The 27660-nt window shown below is 42.5% G+C and overlaps 1 protein-coding gene across 1 annotated transcript; it reads left to right on the top strand.

Annotated features, from left to right (window-relative positions):
* Positions 1-24478, top strand: nrip1b (nuclear receptor interacting protein 1b). The gene is made up of 2 exons (XM_058411874.1): positions 1-194; positions 19021-24478. Exon 2 carries the CDS (start codon positions 19393-19395, stop codon positions 22672-22674), a length of 3282 nt encoding a protein of 1093 aa, XP_058267857.1. The 5' UTR covers positions 1-194; positions 19021-19392; the 3' UTR covers positions 22675-24478.
* The last annotated feature ends 3182 nt before the right edge of the window (positions 24479-27660 follow it).

Below are 27660 nucleotides of genomic sequence, written 5' to 3'. Positions count from 1 at the left end.
CTAGAGGGCACATTGCGGAGTTGAACACACAGCCAGGCGGGGATTCCGAGCATGAGCACTTCAGCGCCGACTTAAACAGAGTAAGGACTGCTTTTTGGACTCTGCTGACACACCGCTGGACCAGACGACTTCTTACGGACACGATCCCTGACCCACTTTGGTGTCAGTAGACGAAGCGCGTTTTTCACACGCAGGTAACAAGGCACCGTGCCGAGCAGCTGTTGTGTGAGACGATGCCAGGTGTTGTTATTATGCCAAGTGAATTTGGGCGTTTTTTTTCTTCTTCTTCTTCTTCTTCAACCGCTGCGTAAAACGACCCCGAAGCGCCATAGCTGCTTGATTTAGGCGACGTCCAAAAACAGTACTAATCCTAAATATGATATAAGACGCACTATTTAGTTGAGTAGTATGCGGATTGGGACGTAGCCACAGGCAGTGGTCAATTGTCATGGTAACCGGGAAAGCTTCATTCGGGGGGCTGTTTAGCCGGCTAGCTAAGCCTGATGCTTACATCGTGTTCACCTCGGGTCTCAGGTGGCGTTTCTTTAGACTGTTTAATACGACACTGTTTATTTTTCCCCATTGCATTGCCATTTTTTGCCTCTTATGTATAATATTCACATTTATTTCTTAAAGATGCACTAGTCGCTGCTTTCATTCCTTAAGATTCGTGCGTGAACGTGTTAAAAACAATGTTGTAAGGTGTGACCTTAGCATAAGTTTATTAAATTGCTTGGGAAACCGATTGTGTTTGGATGTAAGTCATTTTGTAAACACTAGATTAACTAATTTACATCCTGATGTCGGAGCATCATACTAATGGAACCGCTCATATAGACGACTGCTTGCTAACTTTCTTTCAGCTCTCTGAGAGAGAGAGAGAGAGAAAGAAAGAAAGAAAGAAAGAAAGAGCCGTGTGAAGCAGTAGATGTCAGAGGTACTCGGGATCTCCATAACCATATCAACCACGCCGTATTATTCTGTAAAATTAATCTACACAGCGATGAAAGTATTTCTACAAAACTCCATTAAGAAGCAAAGTTAGTTAACATATGTGTCAGAGTTAAAGGGAGCCTGTGGTCACGAGACGACAATGTAATACTAAATAAGCACTAACATTTCAGCCGGAGGAGACAAAATTGGTTTAAAAAGAACAACAAGGTCTTCAACAACAAAGGCAAATTACTTCAATAATTAAAGTTAGTTGGACTGGATTTTTTGGGGGCATCACAAGAACATTATTTTAAATCCCTGAGGAATCCAGTGGCTTCTTGGAAAAACAATCCAAAGATGATAAGCTAGTATGTTTATACAGGACAAATGGGAGATTCGTTAGAAAACGAAGAGCACAAGTGCTGCTGTGTTTCCTTTTTAAACCATGGTGTCTGGTGTTGGTGAACAGCGTCTATGGATTTTGGACCGTGTTTATTGTTGTCATGAGGTTTCCCGTGGCTTCGGTCAATAAGGAGAGGCTGTAAAGGTCAGAGTCAAAAGGTTACCAAGAGGCGCTGGGCGTTGGTGCTGCTGCTGTTAGTTCAGGTGAAGGAGAGGAAAGAAAAACAACAATGAGCAAGAGGATTTGTCCTTAAATGGAATGCGGTTTTGATAGATGTTTATCTCGGGCACGGGATTAAGTTAGTGGCTTATTTAGTGTAGCTTGAATCGAGGGTTATATTGAGCTCCAGATCTCGTAAGTCACGTTGATCCATTGGATTTAGCGTCACAGACGTTCCAGAAACTAGGGGTCGCGACCTCATTCTAGTTTCTGCATTTCAAAACAACATGTTTTATGTGTGAATGTCACTGCTAAAAAGCTGGCGAGCTGCTACTGGGAGGCTGTTTGGGGATGGAAAGTGTTTTTGTTTTGACCTTTCAGGGATGAATCAGAGTCAGAGCTGGATGTGTATTCTGTTAGTAATCACCCCGCTTTTAGAACGTGACAACAGAACGAGGGTGCAGACTTCTCTTTTCTCTCCTGAACCCGATCTGTATTTGCGTCTCCAACCTCCCCCCCCCGACCGTCTCGTGCATCATGTTTACTGCAAAACAATGCAAATGTATATGCTAATTTTGAATAATTGTTTTCAAGGTGAACGCACCACTTTATGCACAAGCTCCACATGCCTTTTGTTTTACAGACTTTTACAGAAATGTGGCAGTTAATGGGTTTTAATGGTGTGCTACTGAAAAGCTGTGGTCTCAGGTTGATTGCATGAAGTGTGAGCATCGCTGTTGGGTTTGTCAGAGTGTGAGAATGACTCACTTGCAGTGTGGATGGTCGCTCTGAAAATGTAAATGACCCCATCATCTCTTGTTTTATGCTTGGGAATAGTGCCATATCGAGAGAGAGAGAGAGAGAGAGAGAGAGAGAGACATGAAAGAGACAATGCCTGGCAATTCTCACCTCCAAATTATGCCAGTGATGCCACTTCTTTTGAGTCTCCTTTACACACAAGAAGACAAATGGTGTGTAAATAGATCCAAGCTGATCTAGTTTGTACCCACATTGAGATGTATACAGCATTAAAACTACAGATGTCATATAGCAGATAGCTTGAGAGAGAGAAAAAAAAAACAAGAACATCTTTCTGCACAAAGGAAATAGCAACATTAAACCTGATCATCTTCTTGGAATATATAGCAACGGATTGATCTGTGCATGATTGCTTTACTATTAATAATTTATAGCTTGCTGAATTTGTTCTCCAGTCCCAGGCAAAGATGCAGGTCAGATAAATTAAGCACACCACCCTTACCGTCATCACCCATTTAAAAATGGTAGCTGTGAAATATCTGTGCCAGGCAGTGGCATCCACCGAGCGTTCCCACGAGCAGCTCGGCCTTCTAACGTTTTATTTAAACATGCGCTCCCTGTTTTGAAAAGGAACCCAAGCACCTCGCAGCTCACTTAAATCCCATGTTTCTGTGTTAGCACGGTTACCTCCTATAATGAGCAGCACACATCTTTTCTATAATGTACCGTCCTTTATGAGTAAAAAGGTCACGTCGTATAATAGTTTAAGCCTTAAAATGGAAAGGTGCTGATTATGAGAAACACGAACCCTGTTACTTTTGTAGCATATAATTTAATTTAATACAATTACTGCCAGGGTAGATCTACGACTTCTATATATAGGTGCATCAGGACCACCAGGATTGTGAGGTGTCAGGGTAAAAAAAAGTGTTTGATTAAGACACCAAGTCTGTTTCAGGAGCACTGTGCACAGCTGTATTTTTTTAAAACAAGACACAGAGTGGGAGAGAGAGAGAGAGAGAGAGAGGGAGAGAGAGAGTAGGAGAAAAAGAGAGGTCCGGCTAAGTGAAATGCCACTCATTCCTGTTGAGTCAAGTCACGAAGGTGAGTGCCTTGTCAGTGTAAAGCTGAAGGATTGATGCATGAACCTGTCTGCCGGAGAATTCAAAGTCCAAGGCCGTTGCAGAGCCAGCCTATTACCAGCACTGTCCTTCATAACTTCTTAGCACAGCCGTCCTTTTGGGAACCTTCAAAGCCGAGGCAAGGACACAGCGTCTGGTGCAGTAAGCTGTGGCGGGAAGAGATTTACGTAATGACCCGACTTATAGGCAGGTGTGTGTGTGTGTGTGTGTGTGTGAGAGACTACACACGTACAGTCCAGGGCCTCTTGGGACATGACAAAAGATCCATTCTTTAAAAGCTTTCCTTTCAAATTGCAATTAACTAAAGGAGGGATTTTGAGGATTTATGAATGAAAAAAAAGAGATACAGTACAGGGTCAAGTCTCCATATATCACTTGTGAGGTATAACCTTTTGATTGAGAGATTTATTTCTTTCATTGAGGGGAAGGGAATGAAGGGGATTGATGATGGCGTTTGGATCAGGAGAGGCAGAGACAACTTTTACAGCTTTTAATTGCAGTTTATCCCGGGCATCATGTCATTGAGACACTGATAATTAGCAATGGTTTTCTTTCCTTCTGGATGGATATCAGTTTTTTACAGACTTCGACTTCCACACAGGAATCAAATGCAATGTTCATTTTTAATATATAAAAGCCTCAAAGATTAGATGAGTGAAAGTGGCTTGACTCTTCTTCCTCTTCTCATATTAGCACTTAACAGACACTCACTCATTCCACAGTTGGGCCTCTGCTTTTGTCACTGTCCCAGTTAACTTGCTAGTCTTGTCACATCTGCCGTTTTCCGCAGAGCTCCGAAACTTGGCTTTCTTGAAAACGCAGCCTCCGTAAGCCTTTCCAGGCACATGAAAAAGCTGCGAGGGATGAAGTTGTCTCACTTCCTAAAGCTGACTGACACCAAGCTCCTGCTGTCGGAGCACAAAAGCCTCCGCTCAGGGGTTAAAGTGAACTGTGCTGTTGCTGGGCAACAAGGGACACCTCTCCAGCACAGATAGATGGCGGAGAGTGGATATCTTTTCCTGGGTCGCAGTCAGTGGTGCGGCGTTGATGAAGTCTCACCGCATAGTCCTTCTTTGTGCATGCTGAAAAGGAATTTACTCACACTGGGACATGTGGTGCGTCCGCCGCCGTCGGTTATGAACGCGCAAGCGCAGCACACCACGCTGCTTATTTTGGCTTCGCTTTTCTCCCAAGCTGTTTCAGCCAGCCGTGATTTTGGCTCACTGCTCCTCACAGCGTAGCACTCATCCTTGCCCTGCGACTACTTTCCTTGCATCCCAATTAGTCGGGCTAGTGGAATGAGTTAGAACTCCTACAGCGGGTCGGGAGACGTCCTTGGGCGCCGTGGGAAGATAAATGCGCCCTTCTCCTCCTAGTGAGCCACTTCATGCTTCTCAAGGCTAAGCCATGGGTAGAGAGTAGGCATTAAGACTAACCTGACCTTGACCGAAGTGGCTTTTAAATAACAATCTAAAACAAGGTTCAATCATGTGACCTTCCCCCTCACCAAGGGGGGCCGTGCTGGACTTTGTGTAACACACTTGTTGGAAGATTTGTTGTCTAGTGATAAGGCTTTCTCTCTCTCTCTCTCTCTCTCTCTTTTATCAGCCTGGTCATAAGGTTATGAGCACTGTAACCCGAGCACTGTTAAGCCACTGGATCTTTTATATTGTTGTTATCAGGAGCGGCGTGGTTGTGATTGTGAGGATTGCTTTGTTTCATTCTACATCAGTAAATACAGAAAATACAGAGGGAAATTTTTCTCTTGGATTCCTTCCTAGCATTTTTTTCCTTTTTCTCCTTCACAAGCATAAACAGAATCAATTAATTAATCTTGGCAGATGTAACTAGACTAGAGGCACATTTTGTAATACCACCTCCTCTTGTTTCCCATAGCAACCATAACAAAAGCATTTTGGATATACTGGGACCCAACTGAGATAATTTCTGGCTACTTAAGGAATATTTTCAGTAGGTTAAGATTTGGACCGCTTGATATATATCGGGCATATTCACTAAAAAAAATGCCTGATTTAGTTAATTACACTGGAGGAGCTGAAGATGCGATGCAGAGAGGAAACCGTGCGCTTAAATGCGCTAATGTGCTGCTTGTGTAACCGTGTTTACATGGCTGAGTCACCAAGGCCAGACGACTCTGATTTAGCCGAGTCTCCCTTTAAGCCACCTGCCCTTCCATTCAGGGCTGACCTTCATGCTCGTAGCTAGACAGGGCCTGACCTAAATACATTTAAATGGGTTTAATAAGGTCAATGAGCAGTGATTCAACAGCTTATACATGCCTTTCAGAGGAGTGATAGATGTTGGAAACATGCGTGGGGTTTGATAACAGAGCAACAAAAATGTTACAAGTTACACGCTTTTTGCATTTTACCTGCACAATTTATTATTGTTTGTTATCTAGCTGTAGACTATACAGTCAAACGTCTCTGGACACCTGACCATCACACCCATATGTGTTTTTTCCAGACTGTTGGGAGCACACGTGATGGTCGGATGTCCACAAACTTTTGACTCAACATTGTATTTCTCCTCAGTGCTCTTTAAGCTTTTATGAAACCTTGGTCAGTAAGTCAGATAAAAGTCAATGTACTTCCGTTCTCTTTCACACTCTCGGTCTGTTTCACACTGCAACATTTATGCCCAGACATCTCTGGCATTGCATAGCGTTACATTGCATATGTAATGGATATTTTCACATGTACATACTTGCATATGTACATCATGCATTATATATGTCGGAGGAAGAAACATCGCTCATTGTGCCGATGCCGCGACCAGGATCGATATCTGACCATTTGTCAGTGTGTGTTGCCTGGAAACATCTTCTCACATTACAAGGATCACACAGAGGATCGTTGCAGGGGGCGAGAGAGCTCGTGCCAGCATTATCGGCAAACATCTCTCTCCGCAAAAGCAACACGCACTGATTGAGAGGCAGCCGTCGATCCTCTGTAAAGCTCTGGGGATTTGGAAGTCAGTGTCTGTGTACACCAGAAGTTAATGAGTAAACCTGTCATTTGGGCATTTCTACACCCAGCTTTTCAACATCCGGTGCAGAAGCATTCCTCTCTTGGTTGATGGAGCTGGAACAAGCTGCAAGGATGTAGAGGATATGGAGAAAGGGGTGAAGTGATTGGAGTTGAGCTGTGAATCCTGTTTAATTAATTATGAAGCCTGATAAGAGCTTCATATTTCTGTGAGCTTGTTCTCAGTGCACTAGGGTTAATGAAAGTAGTCTTTTCTGTCTTTCTGTCTCTCCAATTTTTGATGTCCCTTCTCTTCTCTCTCTCTCTCTCTTTCTCTCTCTCTCTCTTTCTCTCTCTGTCTGATTCTACCCACTCTCTCCTTTTCTCTCTCTCTCCTGCTCTCCTCGAGGTGCCTGATCAAGACTCTGTGGCGCTCTTCACATGCTGTCATAGAAAAACACACACAGACACACACACACTCACACAGAGAAAAGTGGGTCATGGCGACCTATTTTTCTCACAGTTCACGGAGGCAGAGGGTGGCAGAGCTGTCGTCAGTCAGATGGGGAGCAGGGCCTCGTCTCCAGACGCAGCTACATGGAAGTGGGTCAGCAGCAAAGGCTACATCTTGTAAACGACTTGTCGTATTCTGGAGGAAGCTGCAAATGAACCGTAGATTATATGCCCCGAGTCGTGCGTGGAGGTCTTTCCTTTTTTTTTTCCGAGTGTATTATACTTGAGCACACCAAAGCCCTGCAGAAATACTCGTTGATAAAAGATATAATGCTTCTCTTGGCTTCCTTTTTTCATTCCAACTCCCATTGCAAGTTTAACCGAACAAAAGCAGACCAAAAATAACCTCCTAAGTTTGCACTCCATCACGATATGTAAGACTCGACTGATCTTAACGTTGGACGGTTTCCCAGTTCAAGTCCAAGTTGTTTTAAACTGTTTTAAAGAACATATTGTCACTCTATATAAGGTTAGCGCAATCAAGAGTGGGTAATTTTAGGTGTAGTGTAATAACACTTAAGCAAATTAATACAAAGACCTTCCAAAATATACAAGACCAAGGACTGGACTTTGGAATGTTCAGAACCTTATCCTTGGCTCAGTGACTCTTAATAACATTGTGCACTGTTTGATCTGTGAAACTATTGCTATTTCATATTTCACCACGTTGACCAAGCAGTATAGCATAAGTAAAGGGACTTTGACCCAGTGTGTGTTTGTGGTTCAGTGCTTGAATTATGCCGAAGTGTAACTTGCAGGTCGTAGTGCAGAGGCGCCCACAAGCACTCTGGCTAATGGAACCCGATTCAGCTTGTGTTGAAAGCGTGCTATATTTACACAGGTGTGCAAGGCCCTGGAATGAAATGACACATAACACACATCAGGCTAGAGTGAGGTTATATACTGAGGATTAGCATCTTGTTTGCTTCCATTGCAAAAAGTGATCTCTTGTCCCATGTTGTAAAAGAACTAGAAGTCTGACTCATTTCAGAACAAAGATCTTTTCCAGTAAGTAAGCCTCAGCGTAGTTCAGGATTGTGATCAAGCCCGGCCTCTCCGAAACCGTCATCGGAAGAACGGAGCAGATGGTTTCCAGCAGGACCGCAGAACCCAGGCGACAGCATTACAGTCAGGAAAGGTCACTTGACATAGCTGGGCGAATGGACACCGACCCTGCGAGATCTCCTACAAAGAACAAGCATCCTGTCCACACTTATGATGAGAGGCCTCCTTTCTCCTTTCATGCTTCAGCAAAGACATGGAGGACATTCCAAATATTTGTATAATACTCTGAACCTTGGCTTGGCATACTGGTGCTTCCAAGGGCATTACATTTGCATAGTGATAACACTCTCATCCCTCTTCTGCAGAACCCATTTGCAGAAGAGGTTTTTTTTTTCTGGCAAATGATCGACTCCTTGGAAACGTGAGGCATCCCAGCAGATCGCCATACCACTGATCCGAGGCTTAGTTCGTGAAATACCTTTATCGTTCCTCTCCTCCTTGTTCCAGGCTTACTCGTTCTCAGCAGTAGCTTGTTCAGCAAATCGTGTTAAAGCTTATTTCCAGGCCTACCTTATTCCAGGGTTGCATCGCAGCTACAACGGTACGCTCATTATTATTCTAAGATAAGGCAAGCGGTTCCACGTTGAACAAGAGTTTCTTCATGGCCCTTGCTTTCTTACTGTTAAGACCGTCTGGGTATTGTATATTCTTCCTTTCTGTAGAGAACAGAATTGCATCATTGAATTAGTTTCACTGGGTGTCTTGAGACAATCAGAATCCACACCCACACTGGCACCAGCGCCGTTCAGAATCACGTAGATTAAAACCCTCCCCCACACCCTACCCACCCACCCACACTGAATTAGTGGGAATTTGTGTTGGAGGTTAAAAATAAACCAGTCAGACCTTTTGAAATTCTGCCGGTATCTCAGAGTTCACTCGTAAGGTTAGAGATCCAGTGTTCAGATAACACCGTTCCCACTGGTTGGGGAGGGGACTTGAGAGCAGCCGTGCAGATTGGGAGAGCGAGACGCTGAAGGAGATTTGAGATGTCTATCAGACAGCATGAAAGGTTTTTGTCTTGCAGATCCAGTTCAAGGACGCCTGCAGGCAAGGCAGCTTGTGTCGTGCCAGCGATGCCGCTCAAGGTCACGCACACACACACAAACACACACATACACACACATATATATACACACACACACAGTTGCCCGTGACATTCAGGAACAACAGGAAATGGGGGGAGGGGAGGAGAAGAGGGGCACTGTAAAATCCATCATTCCCCTCCTTTCCCCCCCGTGCAGACGGGAAAAGGGGATTTAACCCCCTCAGTTGTGCAGGGCTCCAGGTCCAGATCTGCTGTTTTGTGCGGCACAGTAACCTTTGTTTCTGTGATAAAAGACTGCCTCCCACTCTCTGTCTGGCAAATCTGAAAGGAACCTAGGCGGCTTTATAGTGCCAGAGTGTGTGTGCATGTGTGTGCGTGTGTGTATGTGGGGGTGTGGGGGGGTGTTAACTTGGAATAAGTAGACAAGAGAACAAGGAGAGGTCTTAAAGTTATTTAAAGAGACAACCATTCAAATTTCCTCGCCATGGTGCGCCCCCTCACCAGCTCAACTTCACGACTGTCTAAACAGTCCCCCGTTGTTTCTTCTTAAATCCTACTTACATGTATCCTTCACACAGCTCCTCGCAACTCGGCAGAGATTTTCATCAAGGTCGTTGTCAGCACCTCCAGCGACAGCATAGTGCTGTTTAGCTTTTTTAACCATTGGTCTGATTATGACAGAAGTTTGCAGACAAAAGCCTAAATCAACCCGTCAGAAAGCAGCAATAACACACTACACAGGCTGTCACCTGGGTTTGTGACCCAGCTGGGAATAAAATGATTTAGATTGAGCTGTTTGGAAGTACAGGCATCATCTTCAAGACACATTGTCCCTTAGCTGTTGATGAATAACAGAATGTCTTCTAATCTAACAAAGTCTCTGTTCCAAGAGAAACAAAATGTTCTACCAATTTGTAACTGTTTTATACAAAGTCTATAATCCTTTTAGACCAACTTTTAAAGGATGGAAGCTCGATATTAGACCATTTTGATACAATGGTCTTGACAATCCATGAAACTACTGTATCAGCCTCTTGGTCTGTTTTGCTTCTTTTTCTTCAGCTCCTTGATTAAACGGATAAGTGGACGCTTAAAGATCAATAAATGCCCCTACGTGTCCCAGTCCACAGGACCGTAAATCTTCTGCAGGCTGCTCTCCAATTTGTTCCCTTTCATTTTTGTAGATTAGCTTTCCCATTACTCAAAACAGATGCGTTTGGAGATGATGGATCGTCTGGTTGCAACAAATTTGTCAGCAAGTGATATACGCTACATCCTTGGATGCACTGGTGAGATAGTGATGCTTCTTAAGATTTCTTTGGCATGCACAGTCTCGACCAACGTTACCAACAAGTACTAGATATTGGTTCCTGTAATGTTTTTTTAAGTGTCTTTTGCCTAAATTATTCATCACAGGAAAGAGAACAAGAGAGGCAGATATACTGTGCAGCGTAAATATTCCCCCATCCTTGTAAAGAGACCCTTTATATTGGTCTTGCAAACAGTGTGTTATTCTTCTTACATTTGGCCTGAGAGAAGCAGGCAGGATCCGGGGTAGTAGGGGCAGAGCCCGGTCTGTAATTGGCACCCACAGCTGCGCAGGCGCCTGACAGAGGGACAGTTTTGTGCAGCCTCCAGTTTGTGTGACAGCTGCCTAATTGGGCATTCTCCCCTCGCAGCACGGCTGCTGACGAATAGCAGAGGATTACAGATGAGGGCACAGAGACCTGCACGACCTTCACCGCTAGCTCAGAGGAGGAGGGGGGCCTCTAGGGCAGGGTGGGAGGGGGTCACCGGAGGATGAGGTCGTGAGAAGGTGGAGGTTCTTGCCAGGTGGCAGATGACAGTGTCACATGACAACGGGCTGATGTCAGTGTGTCAAGGGCGCTGCTGTCATTGCAGGCTCTCTTTCTATCCTTCCTCTCCTCTCTGTCTCTCTCACACTTTCTCTCTCTCTCTGTCCCCTAGTCTTTCATTTGTTCTGGGTGTTTATTCTGCCTTCACAGCCGCTGGCTGTCTTCACACATCAGCATGAAGAGGGAGAGCAGAAGATGGCAGTTTCCTGAGTGTGGTGATGTTGAGTTCCTGTCTCTGTCTCTGTCTCTGTCTGTCTTTGTCTGTCTCTCTCTCTCTCTCTCTCTCTCTCTCTCTCTCTCTCTCTCTCTCCTTTTCCCTCTGGTAACTCCTCCCATCAGCTGCATGCCAGACTGCCAAGGTGAGGTTGTGTCCTCTTGTTAGGAGCGATTAATGGCACTCGTTATGTACATAATGAAATATTCCTGCTGATGCGAAAGGTGCTGTTGACTCTCGCTCATCTCCACCTTCTGTATTGCTGAGTGAGGAAGATACAGCTGCTAATACATGTGCTTTTTTAGCATCACTGATACAAGCTACAATTCAGTGGCCGCTGGTTTGTGGCTTGTATCGATAATGCAACTTTTTTGTTTTTTTATCTACTGTCACTTTGTCACCATTTATACAGAACTGCTTTTGAATTCTTGAATCTGATTGGTCAACAGGTGTTGAACAGCATCTCTGAAAGTTGCTGGCCAGATATTATATATAGATATTATATTATATTGTAATATCACATAATCATTAATACAGAGAGGTTATTTTAGTATTTTTGGTCTCCAGTGTCAGAGGTAAAGCTGTAAGTGTTCTGATGTGCGAAAATCTTCAGGTTTGCTGCTGTCTAACATGACAAGCTTCAATGTTTTTTTGTCTTTTTAAAATAAGGAAAAGCAAAAGGCTGGAGATGGTGTGCCAGATGTGAGAATTTTGTAGCTGCTGTAAACTTAAGTGAGAAGCTTTTTTCTTTGACCAAAACTCTGGAGGTTTTAGAGGAATAAAACAACTGTTCAGTAACTCTGTTTCACAATCAGACCACATCACCCCACCCTGTAGTTGTTTATTTTTTTAATCAATGCATGTTTCTAAGTGTATTATTCCTTCGATAATATGCATTAATGGTACATATAGCAGTACACAAGGTGTTTGTAGATGGAATTTATATGAAGGTCGGTCTTAGTTTGAAGTTACCATATTGACTACTATTTTTTGTGTAATTCTTTGTAAATGTTTGGCCTGTCACTAAGTGATCGCAGTTTACAAGTTCTCGACAGTGCTCCAGAAAGGAGGAGGTACGTTTTGGTGCTCTTCAGAATATATTGGCATATCGTAGGATGATGGAGCAAATCTAGCCAGTGGGTGGGAAGAAGTAGGAATCACAGATGTTCAGTAGTACTGTGTGTGACAGACGTTACTGTCAGGCTCCAGCTCGCCTCTCCAATTTCTCGCCCGAGGTGTGTGTGCTGCATGCTTAATGAACGTCATTTTAATGTCTCACAGCAGTGAAGACAGCTCCATGCAGCTGCGAAACACTCACAGAGTCAAAGTTTGTCCAGTAATATCTATCACAGCTGACACAGTCGGTTGCTGAGAAGGACTGAGAACGCCAGTGCGGACATGTAGTGTTTACTACAGCGAGCAGTGAGAGAAGTGAGGCTGTGTGTGAGGTTACCACAGATTAAACTGTAACCTTGTGGTATAACGGGTGTAGCTTTGCGCTGTCTGAGACCTCTAATCCTGTGCCCTGGTACACATGGCCTTGATTAGTAGCAGCACAAAACAACATGCCCTCGTTTACCATTGGCACCAGTCGAAATGAATAAATACGTATAAATAAGAGAGGCGAGGGGGAGGATAAATGGAGATATGAGGATGGCAGAGTGGTTTTTTGTGTGTGTGTGTGTGTGTGTGTGTGTGTTGCAGAGTGACAGAGTAGGAAATCATTAGCATTCAGCCAAAGCATCCTTGTCAGTAGGGAAAATTGATCTGCACACTTTACCTGTATCTGCATTCACAGCTCGGGAAAAGGTAGTGCTACTACTTCTTGTTCAATTAGATCACAAGATATGAGTGCTGCCAGAGTGAATTTCATTGTTGGAATAATAGATATTTTTATATATCCATTATATATATCCATTATATATATATATATATATATATATATATAAAATGGATATATTCAAGAAAGAAAGAAAATATATTCAGGATCTGTTGTCCTACTTTTAGTCGCCTAATGCAAGCCTAACAGAATGCTGGTGTAGGAAAAGTGGTGTAAATATAAACATATATTTGAAATTATAATTATAAATACTACATTATTGCATGTCTGTAGTCTGTATTGTGAGTGAGGTGCCTTATGTAGGTTATGTAACACTGTTATAAACTATGTAGTGAGCATGCGTAGTAACAATAATATTGAAATATTCTCTGTAATTAAAAGTTCAATCATGAGCTCATGTTTCTTTTGGGTTCTCCAGTTTCCCCCCACCTTACACAGCGCAGCAGTATGTGGACTGGTGACTCCATCCCTGTGTATGTGTGTGTGTGGTGCCCTGATATGAACTAGTGTCCCTTCCTGTGAGAACTCCAGATCTGTGACCCTGACCAGGATAAAGCGCTTACTGAAGATGAAAGAAACTTACAGTTTTCAAAGGAATTTCTCAGGACTGCACCATTCACTGTTAGTGTGCTGTTGATGGGGTTTTACTAAATGTTGTCTGCGATGCATCTCTAGGGTCAGGTGGTAAAGAAAGTAGCGCAGCATGTCATATTGGTGAGTTTAGGCGCGGTTTTTGGGAACCGAGCCCGGCTTCAGGATCAGTTTGGATAACTGAGGTGTTATAGAGATGGAGGTGATGGATGAACCTGGATTTGGCAGGCTCTATTTCGGCAGAATTGAGTAATAGGTGTGTGTGTGTGTGTCTCAGATGAAGTAATGGAGTCTGGAGGAGTCAAAGCTTCAGTGATTAGACTTGGAGTGTGTGCCGGTGTATAAGAGAGACACTGCACTTTCAAATGAAGTCTGGAGGAGTCTAAACTCTAGTGATTAGAACAGAGGAGATGTGTGGGAGGAACGTCTAATCACATTTCGGTGGTCTGGCATTTCATTGGCTGCTGCTCAATGCCATGCCTGCCAGCTGGCTCCATGCTACCTAGGGCTGGCTCAAAGAGGTTACACCCAATCATTTTGTTTTTTAATAGGTTAAGTGCACTTAACTGATTAGAGGCGTAGCTTATGCTAGTATATATAAAGCTGTGCGCATGTCAGGAACAGATGCCTGCCGTTCTCTCTGTCTGCTGCTAATGGATACTTGTTCTGTCATTCAAACCACGACTCAGCCTCGCTGTATTCCAGAAACGTTCTCAGCTCGTCCACAACACATCCATTATACTATAAATCAAACATTGACTCGTATCAGCAACATTCATTTTATGTCACAGAGTGGTGCAGACAGGCATATGCAACTCCAGCAATCAGCCTTGACTTTTCTCAGTCTTTCTGGATAAAACTGTAAGCGATTCATCATCTTGTACATATCTGTCCCTTAAGAGCACCTTGTGAAATGAATATTTAATGGAGACAGACATGGATTTATTGCATTGCTACAGTGGCCTTTTTGGACAGAATTCACCTATAATCACCCAGTTTGAGCACCAGTGAATATCTTGAGTGGAGCTTTAATCCACCTAACTGATGCAAGTTTTTTAACAGCATGGCAATTTCTGCAATGAAAACAGAAGATATAACATTTTTATACTTGGCTGAAAAGTTAGTGCAGGTTCGAGAAAGTAGGTGTAAGAAGAGATGGCCAGTGTCCTCATGTTTGGCTAGCTCCGTTTTTATTACATTATTTTGTTTCAGCACTTTATAATATTTTTTAAACACTCTAGGAATCACACTGTCTTGTTTGCTGATCTTTTTATATTGCTGTATTTTGTGGTGAGAAAAATCAGGAACAACATGGGTCTGAGTAAACTTATCTAGGTCATGGATGGGGTCCAGACCTTTAATGTGGGTTAGTAATGAACAAAGTGTTGCAAAGGGGCCAGGTAATAGAGTGTGCGTGTTAAAATAGGTCACCTCAGTCTGGATTTATAACCATTAATAACTATTTCCTATGAGTAAAGAGGATACAAGTTCCTACGAGTACAGATTGTAGATTGTAGTAATTAAATTTCCTCCCCAATTGTACAGGTTTTTATTCGGGTGGCTACACTTTTTTCCAAAGTAAGAATTACAGATGGAGTAGCAACCTCATCATGAAGGGATCACAAGTTTCAATGACGTTGAAGACGTGTGACATAACTGACTCTCTGAGATCGAGTCCTCGCTGTAGAAACAAAAAACCATTAGCCCAGATTACACTGTGCAACATAAACATACAGTCTGAAATACCCAGGGTTGGACTTTTGGTTCAACTACACCAAGGTAGGAGGTGCTGGAACAGGTTTGACTCCACTTCATGGATTTTTTGTTCCGCAGGTCAGTGAGTATTTGGGCTCTGCTAAGCCGTGCCTTCCCCAGAGTAAACCAGTCACAAACAGGAGGGAGAGTTCTCGCCTTCCCATACTGGTGTATTGTCAACATTGTATATTTTTAGATTTAGTTTCTACTCTTTTATCATTGAGATTTAATACAAAGCCTGATAAAATATGTGTTTCAGTCATGGGCTTCCCAAGACGATGTTAGGTCTCATATCAAACTTTCCCACATTTCTACAATTGTGTTTGGTCAGCTCGCAAGCCTGTTGTTTTATTTAATCTCACTGAGCTGTATTAAATTTACAAATGCCTAAGCGAAGGAGCCCTATAGAGTAGCTGGCGCAACCCCAGCCTCAGATAACATCATCGAAAAGTGTTTAGCCTTGGGTGCCTCCTTTAGATTCCTTTAACCTTGACTTACCATTTAATGCAGCACACTCCTCTGCCAGCCCCATGTCCGATATTAGTGATATACACAGCCAGGGCCACGTTGTCACTTTTTATTAACACTGAGCGCTTTGCATGGGCACCAGCTGTTGCATCAACATGAGAGTCTCAAAATGACCTTGACTTCTACCACGAATCATGTGGCTTTTTTTTCTTCTTCTTCTTTTCTATTAAGGACACATTTTAAATAGTGTAAATGGATTACAGTTTCTGACAACGGAAGTAATTTATTATCCCTTTTTAGGCTGAAGAGAAAATATTGCAATTAATCTTGTATCCCGCATGTTGAACAATGAAGACTGGCTTTTAGTTATCCAACCCTTGACATTTGCATCAGGTCCAGCCTTGGCAGCACAGCCCATTTTCTCCCCAACTCAAGGCTGGAAATTGCCTCCCCACCACTGATAATGTTGTGACCTTCCTGTTCTTGGTGTCTCAGAAAGTGAGGAAAGGCACCCCGCAATGATAAAGCATTCACGCCTGCCACTGCTTTTCTCTTGCCACTGGCGAGTCGAAATCACTTAAAATGCTGCTGGGTGTTATTGGTTGACATTGTCGGAGATAAAGGATAATTACTTGGAGGCTGGTAAGGAGACAGAGACAGACACAGCGAGATCAGGAAAGAGAAAGAGACCGTTGTCCTTTATGTCCAGCAAGGTTGGGCGTGGACATGAAGTCATGGCCCTGTGTGAGAGGTCAAGATTAGCATGTATTTTAGATACTACACACATTTCCCTGTCCTTAGCCACACACCAGATCTTACTGAGTTTCACAATGCCATAATGGCACTTTGTTCTGAGGCATGCAGTAATATCCATACACTGGCCTACATGTCATAAATTCATTTTTCGCATGACCCTTTCTGAAGCATCCCCCAATGTTCCTGGTAAAACATATGTTGGTTGTGATTTGATCTGGTTTAATCTGGTTTTAATCCTGCTCTGGAAAGGGCTTAGCTTCATTTATTTTCTTTCTTTAATCTGTTTTGCTCCACTTGGTTCACATCCAATTCTCTTTCTTTTCAACTTTGTTTTAATATAAATACCCTGCTAACCTGAATACAGAAATAAACCAAGCATGTTTATTGGCCTTCAACATTACAGTGCCTTTTTGATAACCGAGATAAGCCAGTGGCAAGGAAATAGTCTTCATCCTGCCCATTAAGATTAGTCAAAGATGTCAGATGGCTTAGTGTCTTTTGTTCCTGTCAAATTTGGGTCAGTGGCTTAGGATAGCACCGTAACTGAGACCGATGGCCTTGTCTGCAATAATTCATTGACCAGGCTTCCTCTTTGCTCTGCTTGTTGTTTTTCAGCCTTGAACTTGTTGACTAACCTTTCAAATTCAATGTAATTTGCATGAGATTTAAATGTGTGGTCCTATAGCAAGAGTCAGCCAAGGTTAGCCACGACTGACCAGGCTAAACCAAGTTTTGCAAAAAAAAGGGAAATCAGAGCACTGCGTTTTCTTTCTGTTTGACTCACTTTATTTCAACGAAGCTGCCGCAGGTCATGATCAAGACTCTTTCCATGAGCTTGTGAGAAACATTACACTGATGCCAGAGGCAGGAAGATTTGAAGGATAAGACAACTGAATAGCTAACAGGGAGAGGAGTATTCTGTATTAATTAACCTTTGTGGCTGTGGCTCTGACAGTAGGGAAGTGAGGGCTGTTTGTGGAGCTGGAGCTGACAGAGTTCACATCCAGGGTCTCCGAGCACACAGCACACCGGCAGTGTCATGCTATTTGACAGAGCGTGAGGTCTGATGCTGTAGCTCTGTAGAGCCACATCCTGACAGGTGCACCAGGTCTCTCTGTATCTCCACCCACTCCTGCTCTTTTACACCTGCCAGCTATCGCCAAGTGTTAGAGACTGATGACAGGCAGCTTCAATTTGAACAAGTTTCTCACCTACAGACTCTGGTAATGCCAGATTGTACATATTAGTGCTGAACATGCACTCAGTATGTGTCAGAAAGAAGATGCACTTTGTTTTAATCTCACCCACTACTTGTTCTTGTTTTAACACTTATCCTATCCTAGTGAGACACCTCACATGAGGATGTCAAGTCTCTTTTAGGTAAAGCTATCCAACTGAGTTGACAAAGCGTGCGTGTGAGGAAAAAGGTAGCAATACCTCTTGGCATTTACTAGCTTGTGTATGTGCTGTGTACACCAATTTGGCGTGACACTGACTTTAGAGGGAAGTGACTGCTAAGAGGGAAGTAAGGCAGAGGGGACTGACCTTTTCTGAATCTGCTGGACACTCAGGGACTGCCATAGAGCCACAGTGCAAGATCGGAAGATAGTTGCAGGCAAGATCACGCTGCATATTCTGGGATTCATATTTCTCGGCTGCTGTGTGTACTGCCAGGACGAATGAGCAAGAGCAGTTATCACAGCCATCGAGTTGCATCACTCAGACAGACCTCTTTCTCATCAGTATGATGCTGAATATCAAACAACAGGGAAAGTCTATTGTGTCTCTAATACACGAAGTTTCAGTGACCATCATGCTCACAGTGAGTTTTAGATGATTCCCAGGAAACCATGTCAGCATTTAAATAGCTACAGGTCAAAGTGACCCTTTTTTGCACTGGTCCAGATCCACTCCCCTCGTTCAGATCCTGTGGTAAGGTCAGCTCATTGCGTATTGCCTGCATCCATCACCATGCAGGAGAGAATCATGTGAGCCGTGCCTTGAGTATGTGTGTGGGGATAATCCACCGAAATTCTCAGACTGATGAGCAGCGCGGCGCTCAAAAGCCCTTCACGCATGAGAGCAAGCAGAGACACATTTCTCGAGAGGTTTGCTGGAAGTGTCATAGCAGGACGTGACAACGCATAGAGTGGGCTTTGCTTGGAATTACTGACATAATTCATATAATCTATACCGCCCTGCTGTTTTTCTGGAGTTGATCCTCAGCATCCTGCCTATGGGGAATACTCTGATCTTTTTTTTTTCTTTTTCTTTGACAAATTGTTACAGTAAGCATGTTTTGACTATAATTTTGTACTTTTTTTTTATCAAACATGCACTTATGAAATAGCATTTATTAAATAGAATGTTTGTGGGAAAGCTTTTTTTTTTCAATTCCAGAAGTAAACTGAAGACCTTGTTAGGACACTGTAAGAGCTTGGCCTGAATATGTGATGTAACAGACTCTCAGTCGTGTGCTGTCATGTAAAACTTCTCCTCATACTCTACTCTGTTTGCTCCCTATGCTGCAGGTTCTCGTGTGGCCCAGTCTGAGAGCACAAGAGCAGAACGACAACACAGAACCCCTGGGACCTTGTGACAGACATCCAAAGTATTCAGCGGCATGGAACACTTCGCCGGGGTAGTAAAGAGGATTTGCTGACTCCTCTCCGGCTGTGTGTCTTTGCTCAAAAAGTTGGCTTGTCACAGAAACACAGAAAAGAATTCCAGCTGGATTGCTGTGTGATGGAATTTCTGACATCCAATGCTTCAGTCTGTAAAACTTAAAAGTCGAAGTATCAGGTTCCTTTTTAGGAATTAGGGCTCTTCATCTATGGCACAACAATCAATAAGACGTTTTCAGTAGTCGTCCACAACCACACAAGGGGTGCCTAATATTGAACATGACTCATGGGGAGGAACCTGGCCCTGAGACACACCAGGATTCTGTTGTTTTAACTTATCTGGAAGGTTTACTAATGCATCCGGTTGCATCTGGGCCTGGTGCCACGGCAACAAGGAGACCGGAGGCTGGCAGCAACAATGGTGAGGCAGGAAACCAAGGGACCAGAGGCATTCAGCTACCTAATCACGGCTCTAGCCCACCAGAAAAAGGAAGCCCTCCAGGAGCGGCCTCCCAGAACCTTAAAAAGGCCAGACTGTTGCGTTCAGGTACCTGGAGTGAGATAAACAACCAGAAAAAAGACCCTGCTGCAGTGCAGGTGAACGGACAGGGCAAAGAGCACCATAAAATAAGTCTGGATAATTCGGCACAGGGAGAGAGCACACTTCTGGCTTCTCTGCTCCAGTCCTTCAGCTCACGACTGCAGACAGTAGCCATGTCACAGAGCATCACTCAGAGCCACAAACAGCTAGATGGAGAGAGCAGTGACAGATCACCTACTGACAAGGACACCTTACAGGGCTACTGTACAGCCTCTAGCCGCCTCAAAGGCCTGATAAGGAAAAACAAGCAACAGAGCCACAACACTGTGCCTTACAGTCGTCGCAATAGCCAAGACCGACGCTCAGAGTCTCCTCGTTCATCACAGAGCTCAGTGCCTGACAGAGTGTCCTGTGCAGAGAGATTGAAGGCTGTGGCCAGTCTAGTAAAGAGCAGGTCCAGTCCTGTTCCTTCTCCTAAACCCAGTGTGGCATGCAGTCAGTTAGCATTGCTGCTCTCCAGTGAAGCCCATCTGCAGCAATATTCCCAGGAACAGGCCTTAAAAGCACAACTGTGTAGCCGATCAGCCAGCGAGAGACTGGCAGCCATGGCTACACACCAAACTAAAGACAATAGACCACCCAGCATGGGAGAGTCTGTGTTTGGTCCAGACATGTCAAGCCCTTTTAACACCCTAAATGGAACACTCCCTTCACCAACATTAAATTGCAGCCAGAGAACCCCTTCTTTGAGCCTAGGTCAAAGTGCGCCCACCAGCTCCCCTCGGCCCTCTCCTCACACTCCTAAAGAGAAGCGTCCATTTGACAGGCACAGCAGCCGGCCCCCACAAAACTGCAGCAGCTTGCTTCTGCTCCTCCTCAACAACCACAACTCCCAGAAGCATCTCACTAAGAATGGCCACCTGGAAGATGACTTCACCTCTCCTCAGAGCCAAGCCTCTTCTCATCAGTCTGACAGTGAGTGCTCCAACCCAGAAAACAGCTTGACCAAAGACAGTAGTGATGCAGAGAGCTGCTACTCCAGCTGCTCCCCTATTGACCTCTCCATGAGGAGCCGAGTTTCCAGCCAAAAGTCTGAGCCGCCCTCCTCAGTCTCATCTTTAGACAAGCTCACAGAGACGCTTATAAGCAAGTGGAAGTCAGAGACTCTTGGGGCAAAGGTACCTGAAGCCAGGGAGTTGGAAATGAGCCCAGACATGACATCTCACCATAAGGTTACCCTCATGCAGTTACTGTTGGATCGCAGAAATAATGAGATGGTAAACAAAATTGCACCTTACCCTGATTTGCAGGAGGATGCCAGCCATCAAAACATGACTGGAAGCCCACTTAAACGGCTTGGAACTCTGGAGGAGAGCAGAACACAAAACCCTTTTGACCAGCTGATGGGCGCGGGTCTGTCCACATCTTCTGTCAGTGGAGATACAAGCAAGACTCCTTCTCCTTTCTATTATTCTTCACCCCTTGTTCAGTCCAGTCCTCTGAACCTATGTAAGTCTAAACATCACACCAGTGAAAAGATAGTGGAACCTGCTTTCACAGCCAGTAAATTATTACAAAATCTAGCTCAATGTGGTTTGCAGAATGTATCTCCCTCACCTCCTCTGCAATCCTGTAGGCCACAGAGCAAAAGGCAAAGCCCAGAGCCTGAGCTAGATCAATCTCAGACTTTTCTGGATAGGGTTGCTGTTCCAGTGAAAAGGAGCAAACCCCCTTTATTTGAGTCACCACCTGCCACTTTCTCACCCTTTTCTGGACCAGAGCGCTCACCACCAGCATCGACACAAATTGAAAATCTCCTGGAGAGACGGACTGTGCTGCAACTTCTGCTTGGCACTGCTTCCCACAAGGAGAAATCCAGCGGGAGGAGAAGCACAGAGGTGGCTATGGGAGTCCATGAAAAGTCTCCAGGGGCTTATTCTTTATGTGACAGCTCAGACGGACCTTCATTGAACGTCATGGTCAAAACAGAGCCAAGAGATGAAAGTCTTCTTTCAGTCAGCACTGACAATGCCGGACGCCATTGGAGATTGGGTCATGAAAGTCACAGCCCCGTCATTGAAGCACACAGCAATGTTAAAGAAGAAGCTAAATACGGACTTCTCAGCCAGCTCTTGAAACAGAAGACAACTACCTATCATTCAAGTCCATGCACAGAGCAGATTGTGAGCACAGTGAAAGAGGAGCAACAGGATTATCAGGTGCCTCTTCCCAAAAAGAGGAAACTTTGCTTGGAGTTGGCTGAACACCTCAGTAAAGAACTTTGCCAGAGACCATTGGAAACTGTGAGTGAGAGTATGGTGTCTGATACACCTGAGGCCCACAATAGCAGAAGGCTGCCAAGCCCAAAAGTTGATGACTTGTTCATCAAGAGTCCTGCGAGTAAAGCTCCCATGAGAGACAGCCAAAGCTTCAATGTTTTGAAGCAGCTCCTTTTGTCAGACAACTGTCTGAAGGAGATATCTCAACCCCAGGGGACAGCTAGTTCTTTTCTCCCTCAGGCAAATTGCAAAGCCAACGGGAACTTCAGTCACTCCAGTTACAATCATGAACTTATGAACTTTCCGTGGTTTCCCCAGACTCTTAACTCAGGGCCTGGTCATTTTAACTCGCTTTCCTCTTCACCAGGAAACAGCATCCAGGGATCCTCTTGGGATAAGGGCACATCCCCCAGACCCAGTCCCAAACCTGTGAAGAAAGAAACAGAAAGCTCACTAAGGTGGACACTGGCTGGGGAGGATAAATGTGAATCCAGCCCTGATTCTCCACCTCTAATGAGGTCTAATCCTATACTGTACTATATGCTTCAACAGAGGAACAGTCAGCTCAGAAGGGAGGTGGAGGATCATGCGCAGAGGACGCACTGCGGGGTTACAGTGAAAGTAGAGCCATGTGCCGATGATCGGTACCATGATGCCAGAATAAGTACGATTTCTCCAGTTCAGATACAGAGACAAGGCAATGGAGGTGAACACCTTAGTGAGCTGTTTGAAAAACCATAGATCCGAACTGCCAAAGAATGATAATGACACATTTTGAGAAAGGAGTGTGTTTCGTTTTTGTTTTGTAACAAAGTGCAAACCATGTAATGCTGACCACTTGTTGTTTCACTTTAATGAATGCTGTAATGACAGCCACATTACACATTACAGACTGAGTGTGTTACGTTTACGCAATTTGACGTGTCACATTTCTTTTCAATGCATACGTCCGTACGCCATTTTTCTGAAGTTTGTACAGGTCCTGTTTCAATCTGATTCTTTGCCCTTTTTATATTATAAAACCCTTGTGGAAAGTAAATCATATATATATATATATATATATATATATATATGACTATGAAAATGTTACCATTGCATTTAACTTTATATTTATGTCCGTATATGTCCCTATTTTTTGAAGCACAATGATATATTAGATGCATGTGTTCCATCTGAGCATCACGTCTCCACAATAAAGGTTGAAAGAAATATTGCAGTTTATTAATAGTTGAAGTTTATGAATGATCAGGTATGTCTCATGTTGTCTACCTGAATAATTGTGCCACAAACTCTATCCCAGTAGGAATGACAGTGATATCTCTCTCTCTCTCTCTCTTACACTCTCTCTCTCTCTCTCTCTCTCTCTCTCTCTCTCTCTCTCTCACACTCACACACACACACACACACACACACATTTGTTGAATTGATTTACAATGCTTTAATTTTTACATCAGGAATGACTCTATAGGTGTTGTCAGGTGTTTGGCATGAATAAAGAAAACTCATATTTTTTAGCTGTCGAGAATATCTTTTTACGGTTTTGTATCATTCATTGTTTTGTACTTTCTATACACATACATGTAGCAGTTCACAGTTTTGCGGTGTCAGTTATGCTAATTTTTTTCCCCAAAGATGTGAGTAAAGGTTTGACTGGGAGATTTCTGTTTCTTTATACTGTGTGTGTGTATATATATATATATATATATATATATATATATATATATATATATATATATATATATATATATATATATATATATATATTAAGAAATGTTCAATCATAGAAGGATAGCATGTGAAGCTGAGAGTACTGTGAAAAAAAAAAAGTTTGATCCATACTCCAATTAAATATGAATTTTAAGAAATTGTCACACAAACTATTTTATTCCTTTGTCTGTATGTAGATACATTTGGATTTGATAAAATTTGTGTAAATAGTGCTTTCATGATGAAATATTACTATTTTGTATTGTTGAAAAAGCCCTAGTTTTTATCGTCTTGGATTGTAAATAGAATATCTGTCTAATAATGTACATAAATCTACAGAAAATGAGTTTTTTTTTTTTTTGCATGTCTCTATGTTGTGAGCTAACAATAATCTTCGCTCTTTGTTCTGCAAGCCGTCGTGTTATGTCTTATCTCTACACCGCTGCCTGTTGCATGCACATGCATGGGAAGCACCTGCGTATCAGTACCTGGAATGGGAAATGTCAAGTCTTAAACAAATTTTTTCTAATTGTTTTATTTTTGTTTTTTGTTTATCACGAATAGATGGTTATTTAAAGCATCACATTTGACGAGACAAACATATTGGTTTGTATTTTTTATTTTTCTTTGTGTGAATTCCTGTTCTGTTACTCTTTAACACATTTCTCTGAGTTGGATTGAGTTGCTGTGCATTCAGATATGCATTTGTAGCAAAAAAAACAACAAAAAAAATCAGTTTCATTTATGATCTTCTTGTGACAACCATGATGTTTTACATTTTTTATTACTTTCTGGTGTTTATTTGCACTGATATGAATAAATATTGAAATGCACAAGACCACAATGCCTGTATATTTTATAAGACCTCTATACATACATATGAACATATACATTGGGACATATACAGTATTTGTATTCTGACTGGTGAGAAGATTGATTCATTTCACAACAGCAGCTCTTATATTAAGTGTCAGCTGTAACATTTTACCATTTCTGTAGTAACAACTTAAACAACGACCTGAATTTTTTGAAAGGAGTCTCAGTTTCACATCGAGATAGAGGCTAGACTTTATAAAATTAATGCCAACAGAAACTGTGTTTTTGGAAATTGTTGAGGTATAAGTGGAATAAAACACTCAAAGAGATTTCTGCGATTTTAGGAAAATAATCCTCTTTGGGTTGCTAACAGTAACAGCTTCATTACACCACAGAGTCGTTGATTTATTATTTTTTTATATATATAAAAGCACATCAGGACATTGAAGGTAAAGCATTACTGTGTATGGTTGTGTAGATGACGAATTCAACGAAACACACAGGAAAAAAATGTCAGAGTTGTAAATAGAATAAAATTTAACTACAAATTGATCAAACACTGAAAAACAGTTCAGATCTACTTTTCCAGTGCAGCACAATAGAATAAACAAGACACACTAACCACACACAACAGCAGGAATGTAATTGCGCAAAGCTGAGCAAGCTGCATAAGACCATAAAGCGTTACAGACAGCACCAGATGGGTGTGTCAGCATGTGTAGAGAAACTCAAACCGGGTTTACGCTGCAGGACGAGAGAAATCATCTGACTCTTGCTCATTCTGTACGACTTGATCTCTCGACCAGAAAAACGCAACAGAAATAGATGGCTGTCGTTAAAAGTTTTTAAATACCGTATGCAAATAGAAGTCGGTGAAAGATAAAACATCTTTCAGCTTCTTGCCATCATCGAGCTGCATGAGTGCATCTGTAACAACATAAACCTCTTCGTTCTTTAAACTGACTTGTTTCACAGGAACCACTATACACAGAAATCAACAAGTAATGCAGAATTCAGTGTTGAGCATTTTAATGGTAAAGGTATCTAGGGTACATTGGGAGTCCTAATATTTTTCTTAATTCATAAACTATTGGGCACTGGCACAGAACCTCAACCTCAGTCAAAGATTGTTTACAGTTTATGACGTGAAGGCATTCTTTATGTTCTCTATTGCCTTAAATCCAAATATATCTGCAAACATTTCTGATCTGGTGTATTTAAAAGGGATTTTCTTTTTCATTTGCTGTTTCAATGCTTAAAATCTCTACTGTAAAACAGACACACTTCGACTTACATAGAAAATGTTCTGTATTTTTTTTTTTTACTACCTGAAAAACACAGGCAAATGTCCTTATATCTTTTTTTAATGGTCAGTTGATCATCACTGCAGATTTATTAAATGTAACTTGATGTTTCCGGCAGATGATCTTTTCTGCCAGACCTTCTGCAGAAAACAGATGCATGAAGTATTTCTGGGAAACTGTTGACCTGCATTTTGCAATTCAAAAGAAAAAAACAAAAAAAACAATAATTTGGTGTGTGGGTGTTGTGTGTGTGTGTGTGTGTGTGTGTGTTGTGTGGCTGTGTACTAGAGTAATTTTTTTTAATGATTACCAGATTTTGATCCACCACATGCACTTCACTGGCTAATTGTAGATAAACCAGGAAAACAATCAGTGGTGTGATGAAGCTGAGTTACTGTTCGTCATCTAAAAATGGATTATTTCCCAATAACAGCATGTCTTGAAGTCTCTCATTCCTCATTCAATAGAACCCTGAGAATCTCCCTATTTAAAACTCATGCTGCTGTTCCTGTGGTTGTTCGCTTTAATTCAATTCATCATACACGAACAATGACCTGCTCTTTTTAAAATCTCTTAAAAAGTATTTCTATCAACCTTTATTATATGAGAATAGCATTTACTGTTACAGTAAGCCAACTTTATTATTATTAAACCTACAGTATTTCAAGATATTTATAAGCAGTTTTGAAGGCAGATATTTTTTATTGAACGTTTATTTCTAGAAGAAAGAACCTGTCAATAGAATAATATCATTTAAAGCTTGAACTAAGTAAAAGCATCTAATAGCAAACTAAATAATCTAACGTGTGAAATACTGGAGGAATATTGAAGAGATATTTTCACTTGGTAAAGATATATAATATTTTTCTTGCAGTGTGCTGCTTCTCACAGCTCTGTATTGAGATTTGCTCCCTATGCCCTGACTTCCCCCTTTTCTAAACGAGTTCCCTTTCCTTCATCTTTAAATAACCTTTTTTTCCCCTCTCCGTGAACTTCTCCATCCTCAGATTCTTATCATGCATGAACTTCACATAACCCCTTATTTCCTTTGGCTCCGAAACAGAGAAGAGTGAGTCAGGGCACGAGTCAGGAGCCAGGGTCAGTGTGTAAGATCCCACAATCGGCTGTTTGTCCTTCTGTCGCTTTGAAATCTGGAGCGGCTTTGGATGGACAACAGAGCTTCACTTACTCAGAGCTCAAGTTAAAGCTACTGCACAGCAAAATCCCCAGGTCACTCAGTGTGTGTGTGTGTGTGTGTGTGTGAGTTGAATGTTTAACTTTTCCTTTTCCCAATCCCCAGTTGCTCTTTCACAAAACATTCACAGCAAGGTGTGTAATTGCATTTTATGGGCTGTTCGGCATGAGCAAGTGTCAAGAATTAACCGCTTACAAGGAAAAAAAACAAAGCAAAGATTGGGATTGGAAATGATTCTTAGAAAAACAAAACATCCAGGAATGTATTGATGTGACTTGGGGAAGCAAAAGTCGAGAAGTGAGAACGGATGTCAAGGTTTTTGCATTTCAAAGCACAAGCCTGTTTATATTATTTTCTTTCTATTTTCCTGTAGACATTCTCAAATTCCAGCATTGCCCTTCTTCAAGCCTGAGCCTCAACGGTCGTGACCTTTGTCTCTTCAGTTGCTCTGCAGCCTGAGCCTCTTATTTCCCACCATGCCTTACTTTGACATCTGCCATCGACTTGACAGCAGTAATCTATTAAAAAAAAAAATTTTAATCAACATTTCATCAGTGAGTTCAGTAAATGCTGTTGCTGGGGTTTCTCAGTGGTTCTTTGGATAGTTAAGTGTTCTTTATTTTCTTTACATATATTCTATTTCCTGAGAGAAGAACCTTCATTTTTAGGGTTCTACATAGAACCGAACCCTATAAGGGTTCTAGG

The sequence above is a fragment of the Hemibagrus wyckioides genome, linkage group LG16, assembly GCF_019097595.1.
Source record: "Hemibagrus wyckioides isolate EC202008001 linkage group LG16, SWU_Hwy_1.0, whole genome shotgun sequence".
Classification (NCBI taxonomy): domain Eukaryota; kingdom Metazoa; phylum Chordata; class Actinopteri; order Siluriformes; family Bagridae; genus Hemibagrus; species Hemibagrus wyckioides.
This window is presented reverse-complemented; position numbering and strand designations above follow the sequence as displayed.